This window comes from Mirounga leonina, unplaced genomic scaffold (assembly GCF_011800145.1).
Source record: "Mirounga leonina isolate KUSES-001 unplaced genomic scaffold, KU_Mleo_1.0 Mir_95, whole genome shotgun sequence".
In the NCBI taxonomy this organism is placed as follows: Eukaryota; Metazoa; Chordata; class Mammalia; order Carnivora; family Phocidae; genus Mirounga; species Mirounga leonina.
The window spans coordinates 11,489,218-11,508,823 of record NW_023270865.1 but is presented as its reverse complement, the minus strand read 5'-3'; the positions used below and the strand labels follow the sequence as shown (position 1 = coordinate 11,508,823).

The 19,606-nt window shown below is 50.8% G+C and overlaps 1 protein-coding gene across 1 annotated transcript in view; it reads left to right on the top strand.

Moving 5' to 3' along the window:
- Positions 1-19,606, top strand: part of ANKH (ANKH inorganic pyrophosphate transport regulator) — a 129,644-nt gene that overhangs the window by 106,568 nt on the left and 3,470 nt on the right. The window contains exons 9-10 of the mRNA XM_034998818.1: positions 16,503-16,632; positions 19,093-19,216. Of these exons, the coding sequence (XP_034854709.1) occupies positions 16,503-16,632; positions 19,093-19,216 (254 nt within the window). The remainder of the gene's footprint in view (positions 1-16,502; positions 16,633-19,092; positions 19,217-19,606) is intronic.

Sequence of the window (19,606 nt, the reverse complement as noted above, 5' to 3'; positions counted from 1 at the left end):
CAGGGGCTGTTACCACTGAAGAATCTGGTTCTTTGTAAAAAGTTAAAATAGGTTTTTACTCCGGATCCTCCTGAGCTTTGCTTTTTGACATCGAAGGGTAGTAAAAAGGCAAAGTGCGAAATCTGCCCTCAACCTTGAATCGTCTGTTCCAAACTCTTATGGCTTGAATTGTGTCCACCAAAAATTGCTATATTGAAGTCCTACCCCCCAGTCCCTCAGAATGTGGAAATAGGTCTTATTTGGAAATAGGGTTAAGATGCGGGCCCAGTAGGTGAGTAAGGGGGGTGAGGGGACCCTAATTCAGTAGGACTGCTGGTCTGACCAGAGGGAAATCCAGACCATGTGGTGCCACCGGAAGCCAGGACAGGCCTGGAGCCGACCGTCCCCAGAGGCTGCAGAGGGAGCTCAGCGCTGCCCCCCACCTCCAGGCCTGGGAGGCCAGAACCTCCATCTGCCCTAAGCCTCCCAGCTTGGGGGTACTTTGTTATGGCAGCCCTCACACACTCACACCCCGTTGTTTCTGAAAGAAAGAATCCTCCTGTCGTCACTTAAGGCCACATGGATTGATACAGCCAAACAAGTAATGATTGTACTACTTGTTTTCTTTTTAAATTCTCCACTTAACTGTTTCCACAAGACATCTCTATTCTTTTATTTCCAGATTCTCCATGTAAGAATCTGAGTAGAGGATTTGCCTAGAAATATTTTTCTTGGGGACAGGACTGTCCCCAGATTGATGTGATTAATTATATCTCTGCTGACGTGGGTTTTTTGGGGTTTGGGGGGCGGGGTGGTCTTGGCATCCTGGCGTCCAATAGAAGCAGCCGTGTTCGATTTAGGTTACTTTGCTTTTTGGCTTTGCTCTGCTTTCCACTAATTGAATAACCTAGTGCATCTGAACCAGGCCCCCCGTCACTAACACTGAAAAGCCAAAACACATTCCCAATTTTCAGGGAGCAAATTCAGTTGCCCGTATTCTAGCCAGTTGTATTTATCCCCCCAAATTGTCTCAGACCCTTGATACTTCTACTTCTTCCCCGTTGGACCTTATGAATGGTATCTGATTTGGCACAAAATGATACAAATGACTTAGTTTTGGCTTACCGCGTCAGTACACACCTGTGTTCTGCGGAGAGCACGTGCCAGTAAGATGCCGTAGTCCCCACCCGGGGCCGCTGCAGAGTCCCCATCGGCCCGGGGATCCTGCACGTGCAGAGTGCTGCCGGCCCACCCCACGTCCCCAGGTGGTTCCCAGGCTCCCCCAAGGCTCATCTGGCGCAAAAGCCCGTTGGTCAGAGAGGACAGTCGCGAGCTGTGGCTCCAGCGATGGCAAAGTAACCCGGTGGGGATTAATTCACAGACTTTCAGGAGTCCTGTTTTATGACTCTCTGTGGCCCTTTGTTAAGTGGTCTTTATTAGTCTCTGCTTAAAGTCAGAACCAGTGTGGAGAGCATTTTTCTTCTTGTCCGGTGGGCACATGACAGTGGGTAGGACGAGGCATCACTCGATGGCACATGTAGTCCAGACCCTCCCGATAACAATTCCCCATAAGCTGCATGGAGGGAACGAGGCTGATGTCCGTGGCTTGTCGATTTTCTGATCGCGGCGCAAGCTCCCATACCCCCAGGTGCGGGGGGCTCTGGACGTGTGCATGTTCCTGTTGGCCCGAAACTCTTGGTGTCCTCTTGATGTACATGGGTAGGATACGTAGAGAGTCAGCAAAGCCCGTGGGAAACACCTCCGTGATCTCAAAGAACACCACACACCCGCATGTACGCCAAGCAGTGTGTGAGACAATGAGCACATCAAGGACATTAAACACTAATTCGTATGTTAAAGGGTCGTTTTGTGTGCTTAACGAAGCCGGAGACCATTGGACCCGGGAACAAAGGAGAACAGTCAAAAAACACTCAGGTTACACAGGTATTTCAGGGCTTTGCCTCTCCCCGCACGTAGGTGTCCCCTGCCCCTGGAGGTGGACTTGGAAAGTGACCTGGAAAGCAAAGTCGCTTTCAGCAAATGATAGACGACCTTTGCTCAGAACCTTCTGTATTTTCTGTGAAAGGATGTATTACTGCATTTCCAGCTCTAGGTCAGACACAGGGAAGTGCACATGACTTGCGCCACGAGATTATTCTCCGCGTCCCTCCATATGTACCTTCTGAGCCCAGGGCAGCCCTCAGAGAAGCACCATGTGATGCTGGGGAAAAGCTCAGGTGGCAAATACTAGCGTCTGAAAAAGCTCCTCACCGTCGATTCGGTGCCACATGGTTTTCAAGGGCCTGTCTTTCCTCCTCCCTAAGAGATGGCTCTTAACCGATGCGGCTTGGAGAACGGATTGACCCTCACCAAAACGAAAAACAAGACCTTTCCAGAAAACCGTGGTGCACTCGCCGGAGCCAGCACCTCAGACCTCGGGAGGGGCTCAGAGGCAGGGCTGCTCATTGCACCAAATGGCCCTGGGGCCGAGGGAGAGGGATTTACCTCCAGCTTGAATTCAGTGCCACAGAGTGTGCTGTTTACCGATGTGGCCCTGAGGTCCCAGGGCCTGGGGTCAGACCCTGGCTCCTTTGTGCACCTGCTGGGTGGCTTTGGAAAGGTCATCTAAAGCTAAGCCACAACTTCGCTAGCTGCCAGACAGGCATGATAAAAACACCCACCTTTTAAGACCTTTCAAAGGGATAGCAGCTTATCATGGCGTCAGGCATGCTCTAAGCAAAGAATGCCGGCTCCCGTGATCAGGAAGTCCCCAGGCACATGGGATTCCACGGGAAGATAAGATGTCTGCATATGTAAACAGACAGCTGTTGGGACACATTGGATGCCAACGAATAAATCTGTGAGTTTTTCTAGTTTTATTAATATATCCTTCCAAATTTCTGTGGGATTTTTTTTTTTGGTGTTTTGAAAAAAATCGGCATCTTGATAGATTTATGTGTATCTTCTATAGAAGGACCTGATGCATACACAAAACATATAATGTGTGCACCGTTTTTCTCCCTGAGGCTTGGGAAAGCTCTTCAGACGTCCCACCACGCCCTCCTGTCTGTAGGCTCCAGTGCGGGGTACAGATAGGGCTCTCTCCAGCCTCTGGCCGTCTTGCTAGCTCAGAAATGTCAGTCACCCACAATCGGCCGTGAGCTCAGAGAGAGAAATCGATGTTTTCGGTCTTCTGGCTCAGAAGTCCAATATATCTGGAGGCACCAGCCAAATATGAGAAATGCCCGTATGGAAAGATTTCAAGCCACACATGTATGCATTTTGCAAAAAGTCCCCAAAGCCTGAGCTTTAGAACGATGTTTGAGGCTCTCTGCTGCCGGGCATCGCTACCCGGAGAAAGAGCAGGTGCGTATTTATTCAGGTTCTCCTTCCGCACAGGCCTGAGCCCCTGCTGCTTGCCAGGCTCTGAGCTTCCACAGTGAAATGAACACACCAAGTCACTTTCCTTGCAGAATTTCTCATCTCCCAGGGAAGACAGGCAGGACACGGACACTCTGGTGTCGGGCAGTTCCTGTGACTGCTGTAGCAAATAACCACAGACCTGGCGGCTTAAAAAACAACAGAAATACACTCTCTCAGAGTTCTGCAGGCCAGAAACCGAAATTCAGTGGACGGGGCTGCAGCCGAGGTGTCAGCAGGGCATGCGCCCTCCCGTGGCTTCGGAGAAGGACCTGGTGCTTGCGTCCTCCAGCTCCCGGCGGCTGCTGCCTCGGTGGGCCACGGCACCCCAGTCCCTGGCTCTGGGACCTCCCCCCCTTTCCCCGGCTCTCACATGACGAGGACACTTTGATGGCTATTAGGACCCACCAGACATTCCCAGATCATCTTATCTCAAGATCCATAATTTAATCACACCTGCTGCTATATAAAGTAATCAATACTTATGTGGCCTGGGGACTTGGGAGGCAATCGATCTTTGGGTGGCCCTTACGCAACCTGCCGCAGGAACTCGCAGGTGCTTTGGAGGAAAATGAAAGGCATGAGGCTGAGGGAGATGCCGTTTCGGACGGGCAGTCGGGGAAGGCCGTGCTGAGGGCGCACATCTACGCGCAAGCAGGTGCCTTGCGTGGTCTCCTCCTCCTTTCTGGTCGTATGGGGCCATTTCTCTTCGGAGAGCTTTCCAGCCCCTTTCAGAAGCTCTAGCGCTATTCAGTCTTACCTCTTTTCCACAAAATTTGAAATCTGTTTTCTTTAAGTCGTTGTATTTTTTTTTTTAATGTCCCTGGTTACTGGAGGTGGACATGGTCCCTCGCTCCCATGTGAGCAGCCTCCTCCTCCGGAGGGTCAGAGAACCATCCGGGGGGCTATGCTTCGTCTCAGGCCCCAGTTTCCTGAGATACGCTTTGTGTGGGAAGGATTAGGGTGGAGGCTGCTGGAGAAAAGGTGACTGAGCGAATGGTCTGTAGAAATCGGGCGTGGGACACCCGGATGTCTCTGTCACGTTGCCTTCCAGGGCCCGGAGGGAAATAGGGGCCATCGAGGGGCGGAGGCCACTGCAGGATGTAAGGTGCAGGTATCTGGTATTGAAAACACATTAATCCTAAAGCTTCAGAGCTTCAGGCCCCAAGGGACCCTCCACGAGGGAAGGAGACCCAGAGAAGCAGTAGCAGAGACGGAAGCGGACAGGTTATTTCTCTGCGACACGTGGAGATAATCCCTCTCGGGGAGGTTCAGATAATCCTGAAATACTTTTTATGCTGTCTACAGTAGATAAGTCCCCAGGGAGCACAAATCCCAAAGATACGAACACGAACTCCGCTCTGCCTCCTCGTCCCCCCCAGCTCCAGCCCCCTTTGGAAGACAAGTCGCTGGCCCCATCAGTATGCATAGAGTCCCTCATCCCGGCCAGCACCCCGGCTCTGGCCACCTGCCACTCTCCGGGTCCGAGATGCTGCTGAGAGAAAAAGTAGCGCTTGGGGAAGGAAAACGACCCGCGCCGCTGGCTGCAGCCTCCGTGTCCCCAGTTAGGAGCCTTTTGCATTATTTTAAGGGCCAGTGTTGCATCTTGGGTTTAGGACAGGTGCTGCTCTCCTATTTCCATCTACTTTCCACGTGTAGCGGGGAGGGCCTCAGATGCTCTGGCCGCACGTCCCTCCTCCCCTCTTGCTTCTTCATGGGGTAGCATAGAGCATCACCCCATAAGCATCAAGAATTCCTGCTTCTGATATTTGCAAATGACACTACAGATAAAGGGCTGGTATCCAAGATCTATAAAGAACTTCTCAAACTCAACACCCAAAAAACAAATAATCAAGTCAAAAAATGGGCAGAAGACATGAACAGAAACTTCTCCGAAGAAGACATACAAATGGCTAAGAGGCACATGAAAAAATGTTCATCATCATTAGCCATCAGGGAAATTCAAATCAAAACCACATGGAGATACCACCTTACACCAGTTAGAATGGCAAAAATGGACAAGGCAAGAAACAACAAATGTTGGAGAGGTTGTGGAGAAAGGGGAGCCCTCTTACACTGTTGGTAGGAATGCAAGTTGGTACAGCCACTTTGGAAAACAGTGTGGAGGTGCCTCAAAAAGTTAAAAATAGAGCTACCCTATGACCCAGCAATTGCACTCCTGGGTATTTACCCCAAAGACACAGATGTAGTGAAAAGAAGGGCCATATGCATCCCAATGTTCATAGCAGCAATGTCCGCAATAGCCAAACTGTGGAAAGAGCCGAGATGCCCTTCAACAGATGAATGGATAAAGAAGATGTGGTCCATATATTCAATGGAATATTACTCAGCCATCAGAAAGGGTGAATACCCAACTTTTACATCACCATGGATGGGACTGGAGGAGATTATGGTAAGTGAAATAAGTCAAGCAGAGAAAGTCAATTATCATATTGTTTCACTTATATGTGGAACATAAGGAATAGCATGGAGGACATTAGGAGAAGGGAGGGAAAAATTAGGAGAAGGGAGGGAAATCGGAGGGAGAGATGAACCATGAGAGACTATGGACTCTGAGAAACAAACTGAGGGATTTAGAAGGGAGGGGGGTGGGGGGATGGGTTAGCCCGGTAATGGGTATTAAAGAGGACACGTACTGCATGGAGCACCGGGTGTTATACGAAAACAATGAATCGTGGATCACTACATCAAAAACTAATGATGTATTTTATGGTGACTAACATAACATAATAAAATAAAATTAAAAAAAAAAAGAATTCCTGCTTCTGAATGCGTCCCATTCAGGGCTGCCTGGAAGGAAAACCCGTCAGTCCAGAGGCCCCTCCTCTGTGTGCCAGAAAGCTGCAGAATCCAAGCTGGTAACTAGGAAAAGCCACTGTCCCATAAGAGCTTGTCCAGTCGGCCCTGTTTTCAAAGAGTTAAAAGTCTGGCTCATGAGAGTGACCAGTCTCACCTTCCTGCTGCTGAACTTACCCACGGGCTGTCCGTCCCTCGGCCATCGGGACAGTGGACACTATGGGCCTTATTCCGGCCACGGTACCATGCTGACCCTGTGCCTCCAACAAGGACGGCCTGTGTGAGGCTTTGTTCTGCTCGGCGGCCCCACCCCCACACCCAGAGACTGCCCGCTCATTGTTCACATTATCCGGGAGAAGAAAATGACCCTCTTGTGCATTGGGAGGACAAGAAGGACCAAAGGTAAATAAACTGAATTCGAAGCTTTCTCACGGCGCCCCACAGAGTGTGTACCGATGGAAAGCTCTTGGTGCGTGATCAGCAGTGGGTAAGAGCCGCTCCTTCCCACTTTTCGCCAGCATCTGGTTTTTAAGGAAATCATCATGCCCTGCAGATTTGCGGGGCTGATTGGTTTGTTTAGGGAAACTCAGAGGAGACTACAACAGTGAAGATGGGTCCCCAAAACTCCACCTAAACCTGCATCATGAAATGACAGTCTGAAAAGATCTTTTAATCGCAGTAGAATGCACCTAACGTAAAACTTAGCATCTTAACCATTGTCAAAGTGCAACATTTTAAAGTTTTTCAAGTTTTAAGTGTTAAAGTTGAGTACGTTTACACAGCTACGCTCTGGTCACCACCACCATCCATCCACAGATCTCTGCATCTTGCAAAACCGAAACTCTACACCCACCAAACAACTCCCGTGCTCCCTGCGCCAGCCCCGGGCAAGTTTCAGTTTGTGAACTGTCAACGGAAAGTTAAGGCTAAGCAGAAGCTCAGGTTGGAACTTTATAAGTACTCTTCAAATCGGGTAAGAATGGGAAAGCATGAAACGTTCTGCGGCCAGAAGGAGCGCCCTCTGCAGGCTTGGTGCATGGCGCCCCCTGCTGTTGGAAGTGCATCGTTGCCGCCTTGCTCAGAACTGGGGCTTCGCTCCGAGAGAGAGGCACCCGGTGCTCTAGTGGGGTGTACTGGGCAGTTTCATTCCATTGAAATCATAGCAGGGATGATTCCGTTTTCATACTCTTTTAAAAAGCTGACTTTAAACCCTACATCTGAGAACGTGAGCTTTTTACCATGGCTGTAGCGTAACATGGGGAGGGGGGGGCAGTTTGTGCATCGACTCTCAGGAATGTGTGCGGGGAAGATGTGTAACAAGCGTGACTGTCCTCAGGCCACACTGAGACTATCAGGGGCGCCACAGACACTTTGTAATGTGCTTTTCCAAGCTCTGTGTGTCCGTGTGATGGATGCGGTTTACCCCATCTCCTTCCCCCACTGCAGTCGGCAAGCCAGACCTTACAGACGCCGCTGGACGGCGCCCCTCCCCACTAGCTAGTGCTGCATTCCCGCAACCCTTCCTCTCCAGGTTTTCCCTGCCTGTGACTTTTTCCTCCGCGAAAGTGTCCCCTCCCTCTGCCCTGTCCCCTGCTGTCCCTTCTCTGTCAGAGGATGGATCGGCGGTCCCCTAGAGCGCCCGTCACAGGACAGCAGCTCATCCCCTCTGGCGATTACCCCAGGCTTGCTCCCCATCACTCTCTTTAACACCGATGTCCAGAAATGGGGCTCGTTGGCCATTTTCACACATTACGTCTGCTTTAGTCATTTCTGCTCTAGTAAGATGGCATATTTTTTTCCCTTCAAAACTGGGATTCACACTGGTTCCAAGAGGCATCCCGATGGAATGCTGGGTCGTGAACTCACTGCTCGCACTGGGAAGGCTCTTCGCAATGACCGCCTCTAGCTCAGGTGGCAGCCAGCAGGTGGGAGGGAGAAACTGGCCCAGACAGGCTGGAAGGGCGCCCGCAGTGCACCCGGGCTCCAGGCTGACATGGACTACCGCTCGTCCACGTCCCACCGCACCCCTCCCTCTTCCTGCCTCACCTCTGTCCCCCGGCGCTTCCCTTTAATACTCACTGCAAATTCCTCCAAATCGACCCTTCCTCCCCTCTCCCTGGCCCATGGCCGACTCCCTGCATGGTTACAGTGGCACCCACCCCCCGCCATGACGGGGCTCCCTGCTTCTGCCCTTGCCCTGCGCAGTCGGCCCTCACACAGCACCAGGGAGCAGAGGGCCAGTCAGCACACTCTTCTGACCATGGCACCCCCAGTCCCCACTCCCTCACCCCCTGCCCGGCTCAGAGCAATGACCATGACCCACAAAACCCTTGCTGAACTCCCCACCCCTGCCGTATGCCTACTGCCAACGCAATTTGATGCTAAGAATCAAAAGGCCAAATGATGTTCCTCAGGTCTTCATCAGCTCTCACTGAAGACTCGGGCAAGGTAGACATGGGCTACCCGAGAGCATCCTGCTTTTTCTGATAGGGCCCCTCCAGCCGCAAGCAAATCAAATCAGCGTGCCTTCCAACTGGCGTGACACGGGACGCAGCTCCCCAGGACACTGGTTATGAAAATCCAGTTGTCATGGGGTGCCTGGGTGGCTCAGTCGGTTGGGCATCAGCCTTCGGCTCAGGTCATGATCCCAGGGTCCTGGGCTCTCTGCTCGGTGGGGAGCCTGCTTCTTCTCCTCTGCTGCTCCCCCTGCTTGTGCTCTCTCATTCTCTCTGTCAGGTAAATAGATAAAATCTTAAAAAAAAAAGAAAGAAAATCAAGTTGTCAGCCACCTTCTGAAAGCTGCCCTCCCTCCAAATCAGGATTTCTCAAATCCCTGTCATAGGCACACATGGACTTGATCTGTGAAGACAGATACAGGGGTCCTTTTTATGCTAAAATGTTTTTCTGACAAAGAAAAAAGATTACAGGGGCACCCGGGTGGCTCAGTCGGTTAAGCGTCTGCCTTCGGCTGAGGTCATGATCTCAGAGTCCTGGGATCGAGCCCCACGTCAGGCTCCCTGCTCAGTGGAGAGCCTGCTTCTCCCTCTCCCTCTGCCTGCCTCTCTGCCTACTTGTGTGCGCTCTCTCTCTCTCTCTGTCAAATAAATAAATAAAATCTTTAAAAAAAAAAAAAAAAAAAGGAAAAGAAAAAAGATTACATGTGCTTTGTGGGAAACGGGAAAGTACAAAGAGGAAAATAAAATCAATCCTAATCTTACCGCCTCCAGATGACTCCAAGGTTAACATTTTATTGTCCCAGGAAAGCTTTGATGATAATGATAGCTAAGACTGATTGATCACATGGACTGCGCCAGGGGCTGATAGAGCCCTGAATGCCCGGGGCAGGCTCTCAGTGTGGGGCCATGGGCGTTCTGGTGGTCTGGTCGTGCGCACTGCGGGAAGGGAGCTGACACCAGAACGTAAATCAACATACTCACCAAGCACGTGATCCAGAGCCAAGCTCATAAGCACCTCTTTGTACACGGTGTTGTTGCAGGTTAACCACTAGCTTACCCAGTGGACACTTAAACCCAATTAAAAGGATATTGACCTTGTCTTTCTAAGTAAAATCTCCAAATAAAGATGATGCCCGGGCCTGACCATGTTAACTAAAAACAGTTGCGTGTATCCGTTTTTCTAACTGCAGGGGATCAGAATCTCTGACTTGCTACTCATCCTGGGGTTTTGGGGTAATGAAGACAGCTTTGTGAGTTCCTCAAAAGCATGGTCAACAGCTTCTGGAGATGAAGGCAAACCCAGAGCTCTTGGCCATGTTTCTTTGTGGAATGGGCTCCTCTCAGGACGTGCGGGCTGGACGTGCGGGCTTGGCTGTCCCACAGCAGCTGGGTTTATATGTTCTCTGCGTTCAGACGCTGACAGAAACAACTGGCTTCTTCAAATCCCATTCCCAAGTCCTCGTCCCGGGGCAGGGCAGGGACTGACTCTGTGGGAGAGGAAGCAAGGCTTGGGGAGGACGCTCCTTCTGTGGTTCTAGTCACATTGACTCAGACAGTAGCATCTTAGACCCAGGGGGTTTGTTTCTGTAAGGCTTAGGGCTTCCTTTCTCCCCTGTGCATGCTATAATCCCGATTGAGCATTCTAATATACGACAGAACTCTGTCATAGCTTAGATCATTGTTATACAGATTTGGAAACGAAAAGTTAAATACTGCCCCCGACACAGAACAACTGTGTACCGACAGGTGAAGCCGGCTTAACAGACTGCCCCTCAGGACGATGCCTCTCAGGAACAACACCATCATTACAAGCCATGAGATGATCTATACCAACTGGGTTGCATCTATACCAACTGGGAACGTCCTGTCCTGATTGTGAATAAAAGGGCTGTGGCCCAGGGGTGGTTAGTTTTCTAAAGAGGCTAACGCAATGAATGGAAAGGAAAAGCCAGTGATCATGAAGGTAGAAGGTTTGTCTGGAGAGGTCCATGCTCTACTAGAGATGAATGTATCTCGAAACACAGAGAAGTATTTCCAAGTTCAAAATAGAAATGTCAGAGTCAGTGGCCTGGTCCTCAGAAAAAGAATCACAGTCTGTCAAATAAAAGAGGAATGGGTCATGGATCTTCTTCTTTTTCAGTAACCTTTTAGTATTATTTTAGGTTTACAGAAGCTTTGAGGAGGTAGCTCAAAGAGCTACCTCTCACTCCATCTTGCTCTACGAGGGCCCTTTTGACGCACCTGAGGAGCCAACCCCACCATTAATTAAACTCCAGAGTTCATTCCGATTTCACCAGCTTTTTCCTTGTGTCCTTCTTGTGTTCTATGGTCCGGTCTGCGTGACCACATTCCAGTGAGCCTTCTTGTCCCTTAGCCTCCTCGGGTCTGTGAGAGCTTCTCAAACTCGGTTTTTGTGGGCTTGATAGTTTTGAGGAATACTCATTAGGTATTGTGTAGGGTGGCCTTCAGTTTGGGTGTGTCTGAGGTTTTTCTCTGTTAGACCGGGCTTATGGGTCTGGGGGGAGGAAGCCGACCCAGGTGAAGTGCTGTTCTCCCATCTTACCAAGAATACATGCAATCAACATGACTTAATCACTGTTGACCTTGACCTTGATCGCCTGGCCGAGACTGTGTTCACCACTTCCCTGCTGGTAGGTACTCTCTCTAGGAGGCAGTTGCTGTGGTCAGCCCACACTTCAGGAGGGGGGGTATGCTCCACCTTCCTGAGGCCTCATCCAAATACATAAATTATTCGGCATTCTATGTGGGAGATTTGTCCCTATTCAAATCGGTATGGACTCGTGGGTAGTTATTGTACACTGGGGGTCATAATTCAATACTATATTATTTTGATGCTCAAATCGTTCCAGCTTTGGCCATCGGGAGCTCTTTCTGCTGAGTTCCTGTGTCCTTTGACACATTACTCCAGGCTGATCATCTCATATATTTCCTGACCTGGTCTTCGAATAAGCCACTTCTCTAAGAAGCCCTGGCTCCTTTTATTGGAGAATAAATAGAAGAACCCAGATCTGGGCACTGAGTGGGTTATTCTGTTTTGCCGGCTGCTTCCTAATCAGATAATATTGACAGCAAGCTCTGCAGGGGCAAAAAAAAAAAAAAAAAAGCCAACCCCGCACCTGCTCCAAGGAGAACAAATCCTGTTCATTGTCAGTAGTTTATTAGGTTTGTGTTCTGGTTTGGAAAATTCAATGTCATTAGGCTCTGCAAATATTTGAGGAACACGGCATGTCATGGTCAACTGGGAGGGCTTGTTCCGAGGGAAGCCTCCTCCGGGCAACTCATTAGAATGACACTTTTCCTGAAATGTTCTTTGTTAGGTTTACTTCTGAAGCTTCTTGTTTTCTGAAACAGGCTGGTCAGATGTGATCTGGTTATTATTCTTAGGGGAAGTTGACCTGCACATAAGTATTGATTGCAGCTTTTAACCAACACCACGCCTACTTCTAAGTTGCACGTTTTTCTCTCTGGGCAGTGCAGGAAATAGTCACTTTCTTAGGAGCTTGCTGGAAGGCAGCGAGCGTTTTCATCCTGGAAGCACGGCAAAGGGGCCATATTTAGAAATTTGGGGGGAGAAAAGAAAGGAAGCGTCGAGGTAGGCCATGTTCCTTCTCTTGGAACAGTTACCTGGGACTGCTGAAGCCCCAGGCCAGACTGATGCCTTTCGGCTACCTTGTTCTAGAAGACCCAGTGTAGGCTCTCGGTGTGTGTGACTGAAAACTCTGAAGAGGCACCTCGGTGGCATGTGGCCTTGATAGGGACCTTTAAGGTATGCTTAGCACAGATAGAGACCAGAGGGAGACCAGAGTCACTCCATGGGTCCAAGTCAAATACTGTGGAATTTTGGAAATGGAATATCAAGCCACTCTCCTGGAGGATCTGTTAGAGACCCACCAAACCTCAGCGTTTGGTTTGCAAGGGACCAGAATGGTGGCCACCCGTCCAGGTTGAGATTCGTGTAAACGTCCCGTGTGACGTGGGCAGCTCGTTGTTGCTGTGCCCTCGGATTGCACTCCCTCCTTCAAAGGTTTACTCATAATTTTGTCCAAGGCAGTAAAAAGTTTCCAGATGAACATTGTCCATGTGGAGAAGCAAGAGGGAGGGATTATCTGGCTTGCCGACAGATGCTTTCTTGTTCCATCCTCTCTGATGTGTGGTTACACCCTCCTTTTTCCTTGGTTTGTTGAAACTTAGAGGCTACTTTATGGTGATTTACAAAACGCAGAGAGATTGCAACGTGCAGCATTATCTCACATTCAGATCATCGCTGGTTGTAATAGAAATACAGCATACCAGTGATTCTCCTGGAAGCCTACGTTTTTAGGAGAATATGCCCTAGGTATCGCCCTCCAGCCGGGAAAACTTAGAGTAGCTTACCCTCCACATCTCCTTAGGCACAAAGCAAGTCCAGACTTGGGGCGATGCTCACTTATCTTAATCTTTACAGCTTTACTGCAGTGGAAAATATTTGGAAGGAGAGATGATCCATCTCTTCATCAGGGAAATGGATTGTGTCCCAGTCCCATGCTCAGTGTCATTTTGAAGTTTTAATTGCATGAAATTGCCTCCCTCCCCCACCCCACCGCCTCCCCCGAGCTGTAGGCGTGAACCTCACCCTTTCAGGCTGACAGCTTTGCAGTGGAAAAAGATGACAAGGCCACTTGTCCAGGCCACTAGGTAATAAAGTCGCTGAGCTCTGGGTTGCTAGATCTAAGGAAGTACTTTTCCCTTCATGTCAAAAATTGGGTGTGAGTACTGGCATTAGGCAGGAGGGTTAAATGATTGTACATCTGCCACTTTTGAAATGCAATGGAATATTCTTTCCAGATGCTGAAGAATGCATGATAGAATAAAAGCTCCATTACATTTATAATAGATCTTCCAGTTAGCACAACATAGTTAATGGGATCAGCCTAATTCCATGAAACTTAATTTACCCAAAGCCTAAAGGATCATGTATTCTGAAATTTCAGCGTTCCGTTTTTACATGATTGTGATTCATTTTAGAATGTATTCACTTTCATTTTAAAGAAGAATCACTTGCACGTGAAGCAAGAAAATATTTGGTGGAATTGGCAGGTGTTTAGCATTCTCTTCCAAAGTTGTATTATTACATGTTTTCATTCAGGGTTTGTTAATCAATTATACACACACAGACGTTAAAAAGTCCGTTCCCTAAGGATTGTTACCAACAGCCCTTCCCCCGGCCTGCGCACTCCCCACTTTTTGTATTCCCAGACACCCCTCCAGCTCCGCAGCTCTTTCGATGGATTCCGACTGTGGCAAACTCTTGACAGCTAGCTCTGATTCCCTTCTTTTCTTGAAAAAATTGTAGCTTTTCCTGGACCATCATCATTGTCCTATTCATAATTTTTCTCAGCTTTCTATTTGCCACTAGTTTATTCCCACATGTTCCCTTCATTGCATGCACCCCACATATGAGGTCTATTCCAACCAGCTCCAGTGCAAATCTGCTGACCTGTGGGCCTGTTCTCGGCCCTTCTGGGATCTTCCCTGACCCCATCCCAGGGATTCCCCAGGCCTTTTTCTTGAGATCAATCCTGTAATTTTTCTTCATCCAGGACTCCTCCCTTGCTCTGGCAGAGGATACCCCCAGTGGCTTCTTGAGAAAGTGTTGTGTAGGAAGGAAATTCTTTGAGGCCTTGAACATCTGAAGGTGTCTTTCTTCCAGCACACTTGATGGACAATTTGGTTCTGAGTTCTAGGATAGAAACCATTTTCCCTCCTCACTTACCACCCGTGTCTTCTGACTCTCCGTGTGAGCTTTCTAGCTATCCACTGCTGGAAGCTCCTAGAATCTTGTCTCTGCCTCCAGCATTGTGTGTGCTGTGCTTGGCGGGTCTTCCTTCATCCACAGTGCTGTGTCCACCTGACGGACCCCACGATGGTCTTAGAAGTCGTATCTTTCAGCTCTCAGATTTTCACTGTTCTCTCTTTCTGGAACTCATATTACTTGAATTTGTGCCTCCTAGATTGGTCCTTTATTTATATTTTTTTAACCCATTCTCCTGTACTTCCCATGTCTTTGTCCTGCTCCATCTTTGTTATAGATTTCTTCAACTTTATCTTACTGTCGTTTTGTGAATTTCTTATTTCTGACTTAATCTTTTTATTTTTTTTTATTTATTTTATTCTTATGTTAATCCCCATACATTACATCATTAGTTCTAGATGAAGTGTTCCATGATTCATTGTTTGTGCATAACACCCAGTGCTCCATGCAGAATGTGCCCTCCTCAATACCCACCACCAGGCCAACCCATCCTCCCACCCCCCTCCCCTCTAGAACCCTCAGTTTGTTTTTCAGAGTCCATCGTCTCTCATGGTTCGTCCACCCCTCCGATTTCCCCCGCTTCATTCTTCACCTCTTGCTACCTTCTTCTTCTTCTTTTTTTTTTTTTTCTTAACATATATTGCATTATTTGTTTCAGAGGTTGACTTAATCTTTTTAATTTTCGGCAGTACCTTTCTTGTTCTTTAACCACCTTTTTGAAGTAACATTTCCATTTGGGCCTTGTTTCATAGATGCGGGATCTTCTATCACTCTGAGAATATCAGTGGGGAAAGTTTCCTCTCTCCCTCGCTCCCTGTGTGCGCGCACACACACGCCCAAACACACACACACACACACACCTGTCCATCTCTCTGTCTCTCTGCTTTGTCTCTGTTTCCTCCAATTTTTTTTTCCCCCTCTTCAAAGTCTGGTGATCCCTGCTTGTCTCCTCACCGTGGGGGGGCATCAGAAGCCGACTGGCAGCCCTGCCATGTGGGGGCGGCCGATGCCCTGTGTGGGCCTCGTGGTGGCCGGTCAGGCACGGGAGGGGGTTCTGCCTCACCGGGAGCCTCCAGCCTCCAGAACCCTGGGTCTCCTCCCCCCAAAGGATGCAGCTGGTTTCCTGTGTTCCGGGAGCTGAACAGAGGAAGAAGACAGGAGCTTCGACGTCATCCTTCCCTTAATCCCCCGGATTCCGGGCAGCAACTGTCCTCCACTGCAGAGATGGAATTCCAGGGTCCTGCCAAGGTCAGGGGCCACAGTCACCAGCTGTGCAGGGACGACTGGACAAGCTGCTTGCTAACTAGACTTTCCACCGGCCTCCTGCTGGCCCTGCCCTCACTTCCAGAAGGGCCTGTTGCCACATTTCCTGATGGGGTGAGGGGGGAAGGGCTGGAAGCAGCTCGCTCCCCTCCCCCACCCCGTCAGTTTAAAATTCTGTTTTGGCGGGGGTGTCTGTTAAATCCTTGTGCTCCTTGCCCACCTGCTCTCCAAAAGTGCACATTCCGTGGCTGTTGTCTCTTATTCTCTTAACAAGACCTTGAAAAGCTCCCGAACCCATCGTGAATTTAAGTCTCACTGTTTCCTTTCTCGTTAGGTGCGCTGATTCAGTGTGGCTCTGCGCGTGCAGATGTAGTCCAGGTGCTTTCGGGTCACTTCTCACTCTTGGGGGAAAGCTGTAAAAATCCCATGACTGAGCACGTTCACCCTGACCTCACTGAGCTGCTTAGCAACCTAGTTACGCCTTCCATGAGAGCAACTGGTCTCCCTCAGTAACCCCGCTGCGGGGGTCCCTCTGGGGGTCCCTCTGGGGCACCTGTCCAAATGGGCGGGGCCTGTGTCCAAAGGTGAGAACAAGGCAGGACGGCGGCAGTTTGAGGACTGATGCACCAGCCCCCTGATCGGGCAGGTTCGCCCTCCTTCCTAGCTCCGCGGGGTCACGAAACACCTGCCTTGATGTCGTTTCACTCATGTACGCTCCTGCTAACGACCTTGCTGACTGTTCCTTCTGCCCCCAGCTCTGTTTCGTGATGTTCTGGACGCCCAACGTTTCCGAGAAAATTCTGATAGACATCATTGGAGTGGACTTCGCCTTTGCAGAACTCTGCGTTGTTCCCCTGCGCATCTTCTCCTTCTTCCCGGTTCCAGGTAAAGACAGAGAATGAAAGGAAAATTCCTGTCTACCCTCATGCCCGATGCGGTCTTCTTTCTTTGGAAATGTTTGCGATGATGTCCCAAACAGGAACAGTAAAATGTCACAGTGGATTGGAAAGGTGCCAGCACATTACCTAGTGGGTTGCAAGTTCAAGAAACAAATCGGACAGCCATAATTTGTTTCCTCAAGGACAGAGGTCGCAGACACAGTAAAAAGAAAGCACACCCAAAGAGACAGCGTGAGGAGTTTTGGGGGGCCCTGGAACTGTCCCGTGCCCTGGTCGTGGTGATGGCTACACAGATCTGTGCGTGTGTTAAAATTCTTAGAACTATATCCTCCGAAGTCAGTTTTATAATACGTTATTTAAAAAGTAACATAAGCAAAAAGGCAGATAGATTGCTAAAACCTGCAGATGGACAAAGACAGAAAAATACTGCTGGAGTTAAGAATCTGGGGGCAGAGCTGAGGCCAGACGGCGTATGGCCAGAGAGAAAAATGTCCATAGCCAAAAATAAGCCAGGCTGAAAATTCCCAAACCAATACCGTAGGAGGAGGTTTACTATAAGGGAGTGAGGCGGTTCTTCATTAAATGAGAAGAGCAGGCCGCAGAATGGCTGGTTAGCATGCTACTTTTCTGTAACAGGTGTATCACACATGCTTGTTCATCTGTGTGTCAAGTTCATGGTGAGTGCTTGGGTGTCCACTCACTGTTCCTGGAAGTAACTCACCAAACTGGCACCAGCCGTTGCCTCTGGAACAGGACCAGGGCCTGGGGGCGTCAGTTGCCCCTTTTCAGTTCCATACCAAGCACATGCCATTACTTATTCAAAAACGTATTGCCCAGGGGCGCCTGGCTGGCTCAGACGGAAGAGCTTGCCACTCTCGATCTCAGGGTTGTGAGTTCGAGTCCCGCATTGGGTATAGAGATGACTTAAAAATAAAATCCTAAGAAGAAAATTAATGCCCAAATAAGCCACTAAAGCATTCAGCTGAGAAGGCAGAATGGACAAAGCCACGGTTGAGAAATGGGCCGCGGAGCTGGAGGAGGCCAGGGCCGGTGGGGCCATCCGGGCACCGGATCGTAGGCCACCCCTGCTCTTGGACGCCGAGCATTTCTGGAGGCCGGGCCTCTCAGGTGTCACCTTCCCAGCTGTGGAAGGAGTGGAGGAGTGGAAGATCGCGGCCATGGGGTGGTGTCTGGTCTTTCTCAAGGGGACACTGGGGGAGCCACGCTGTGGAAGATGACCCCACCTAGAGCAAGGCTGCCCCCTGCTGGAGACTAAGGACCGGCCGCTCCTTCCCCAGATTAAACTGGCGGAGGAGCTGGGGGTCCCAGACAAATCCTGCTGGGACTGGACTGGTTTTTAATCTCTCGACTCACTTCTGTGTCGGTCACACTAAGGCTTCGGGCCAGCCATCAGGCCCCATCTGTCTTTGCAACCTGCAGGGTTCCACCGGCCTTCCAGTGGGCACCCCTACCCTCTGCCTCAGCCAAACCCAAGTGTGTGTGTGTGCCTCATAATACAAGGCCTCCACCCTGGGCAGGCAGGGCCTCCCATGAGACGAGGAAGACAGGAGCGTCTTCCTCCCAACGTGCCCTGGACATGAGTTTTTACCCCAGGAGTCTGCCTGGCACTGCCCACCCTGGGAGGACTAGGCCATAGCTTCCAACAGCCCCTTGCGGTTGCAGATCAAATGTAAACATCCAGGCCCTTCCTCCTGACTGGGGTGTCCACGGCCCCCCACGCAGTCCGCGCCTAGAGCCCTCGTTTGTGCCCAGGCCGGGCGCCCTGCCCTGCCCCGCGCTGCACCAGGGTGGATGCGGAGCCAGCCCCGGAATGCACTGCGAGGTCCTTGGGAATAGTGACCGACCGAGACGAGGGGGGCTGTTAGGGAAGGAGAGGAGGGTGCCAGCAGTCCGGGATGGCTGGGAAGGAACGAGGGAAGCCCCATCCTTCCCTCTCCCCGCTCTGGTCTCCACGATCCTCCCCCCGCCCTCCCCCACCCAGGAAGACGGGCCTTCTGATCCGGCTTCCCTCCTCTTGCACAAACTGGATCGCTGGCAAGGTGTGGCTTTTCTGTGTCCTCTCTTCTAGAGAGCAGAGATCAGAGCTTGAGGCGGGGCTGGCGGGCAGGGGGGCCGTGGGCAGGCCAGGCCAGCGGAAGACAGACGGCAGTCACAGCGGGGAAAGGCAGCTGCCTGCAGCCCTCTGTCTGGGCGCTAAGGGCTGCAGTGAGGAGGCAGCCTGGGTAGGGACGGGGCTATGGCAGGCCCAGAAGCAGGCTCAGGAGCCCCGGCAGGAAGATGTGGCGGCCAGCCCGGGGCCGCAGCAGCAAGGCCTGGGTCCTCACCCAGCCACCCCACGACCTCAGGTGTGCTGGCAAGGCATGGGGCAGAGGCTGAGGACTGGGAGAAGCAGGGTGTCACTGACCAGTCCTTGCTGTCCCCTCAGTCACTGTGAGGGCCCATCTCACCGGGTGGCTGATGACGCTGAAGAAGACCTTTGTCCTGGCCCCCAGCTCCGTGCTGCGGATCATCGTCCTCATCACCAGCCTCGTGGTCCTGCCCTACCTGGGGTATGCTGTCAGGGGGCGGGGAGGGGAGGGCTTGGGGGCTGTGGGTCCTTCTGCCACTTAAGAACATCTGCATGTTCATGTGGCATCCCCAAGCATATCTAGGATTAGAAATGCAGAGTGATACCTTCTTTCTCTGTCCAGGCAGTAGGTGGAAGGCGGCTCAGCAACATTCTAGAAGAGTACTTTTGGGGTCAGGCCCATACACGCTATTCACTGAGCACCTGCTACGGGCGGCAGGCTCGGGAAGGGGGAAAGCACAGGGAGGAAGGGCGTCGTGACCCCCACCCTCAGAGCTCCCATCTCTGTACAGAGACGAGCGCAGGAAGGGCTGTGGGCTCACGAGTGAGGGGGCCGTGGCCCACGGCCCCGCCAGCAGCGTGGAGCCAAGAT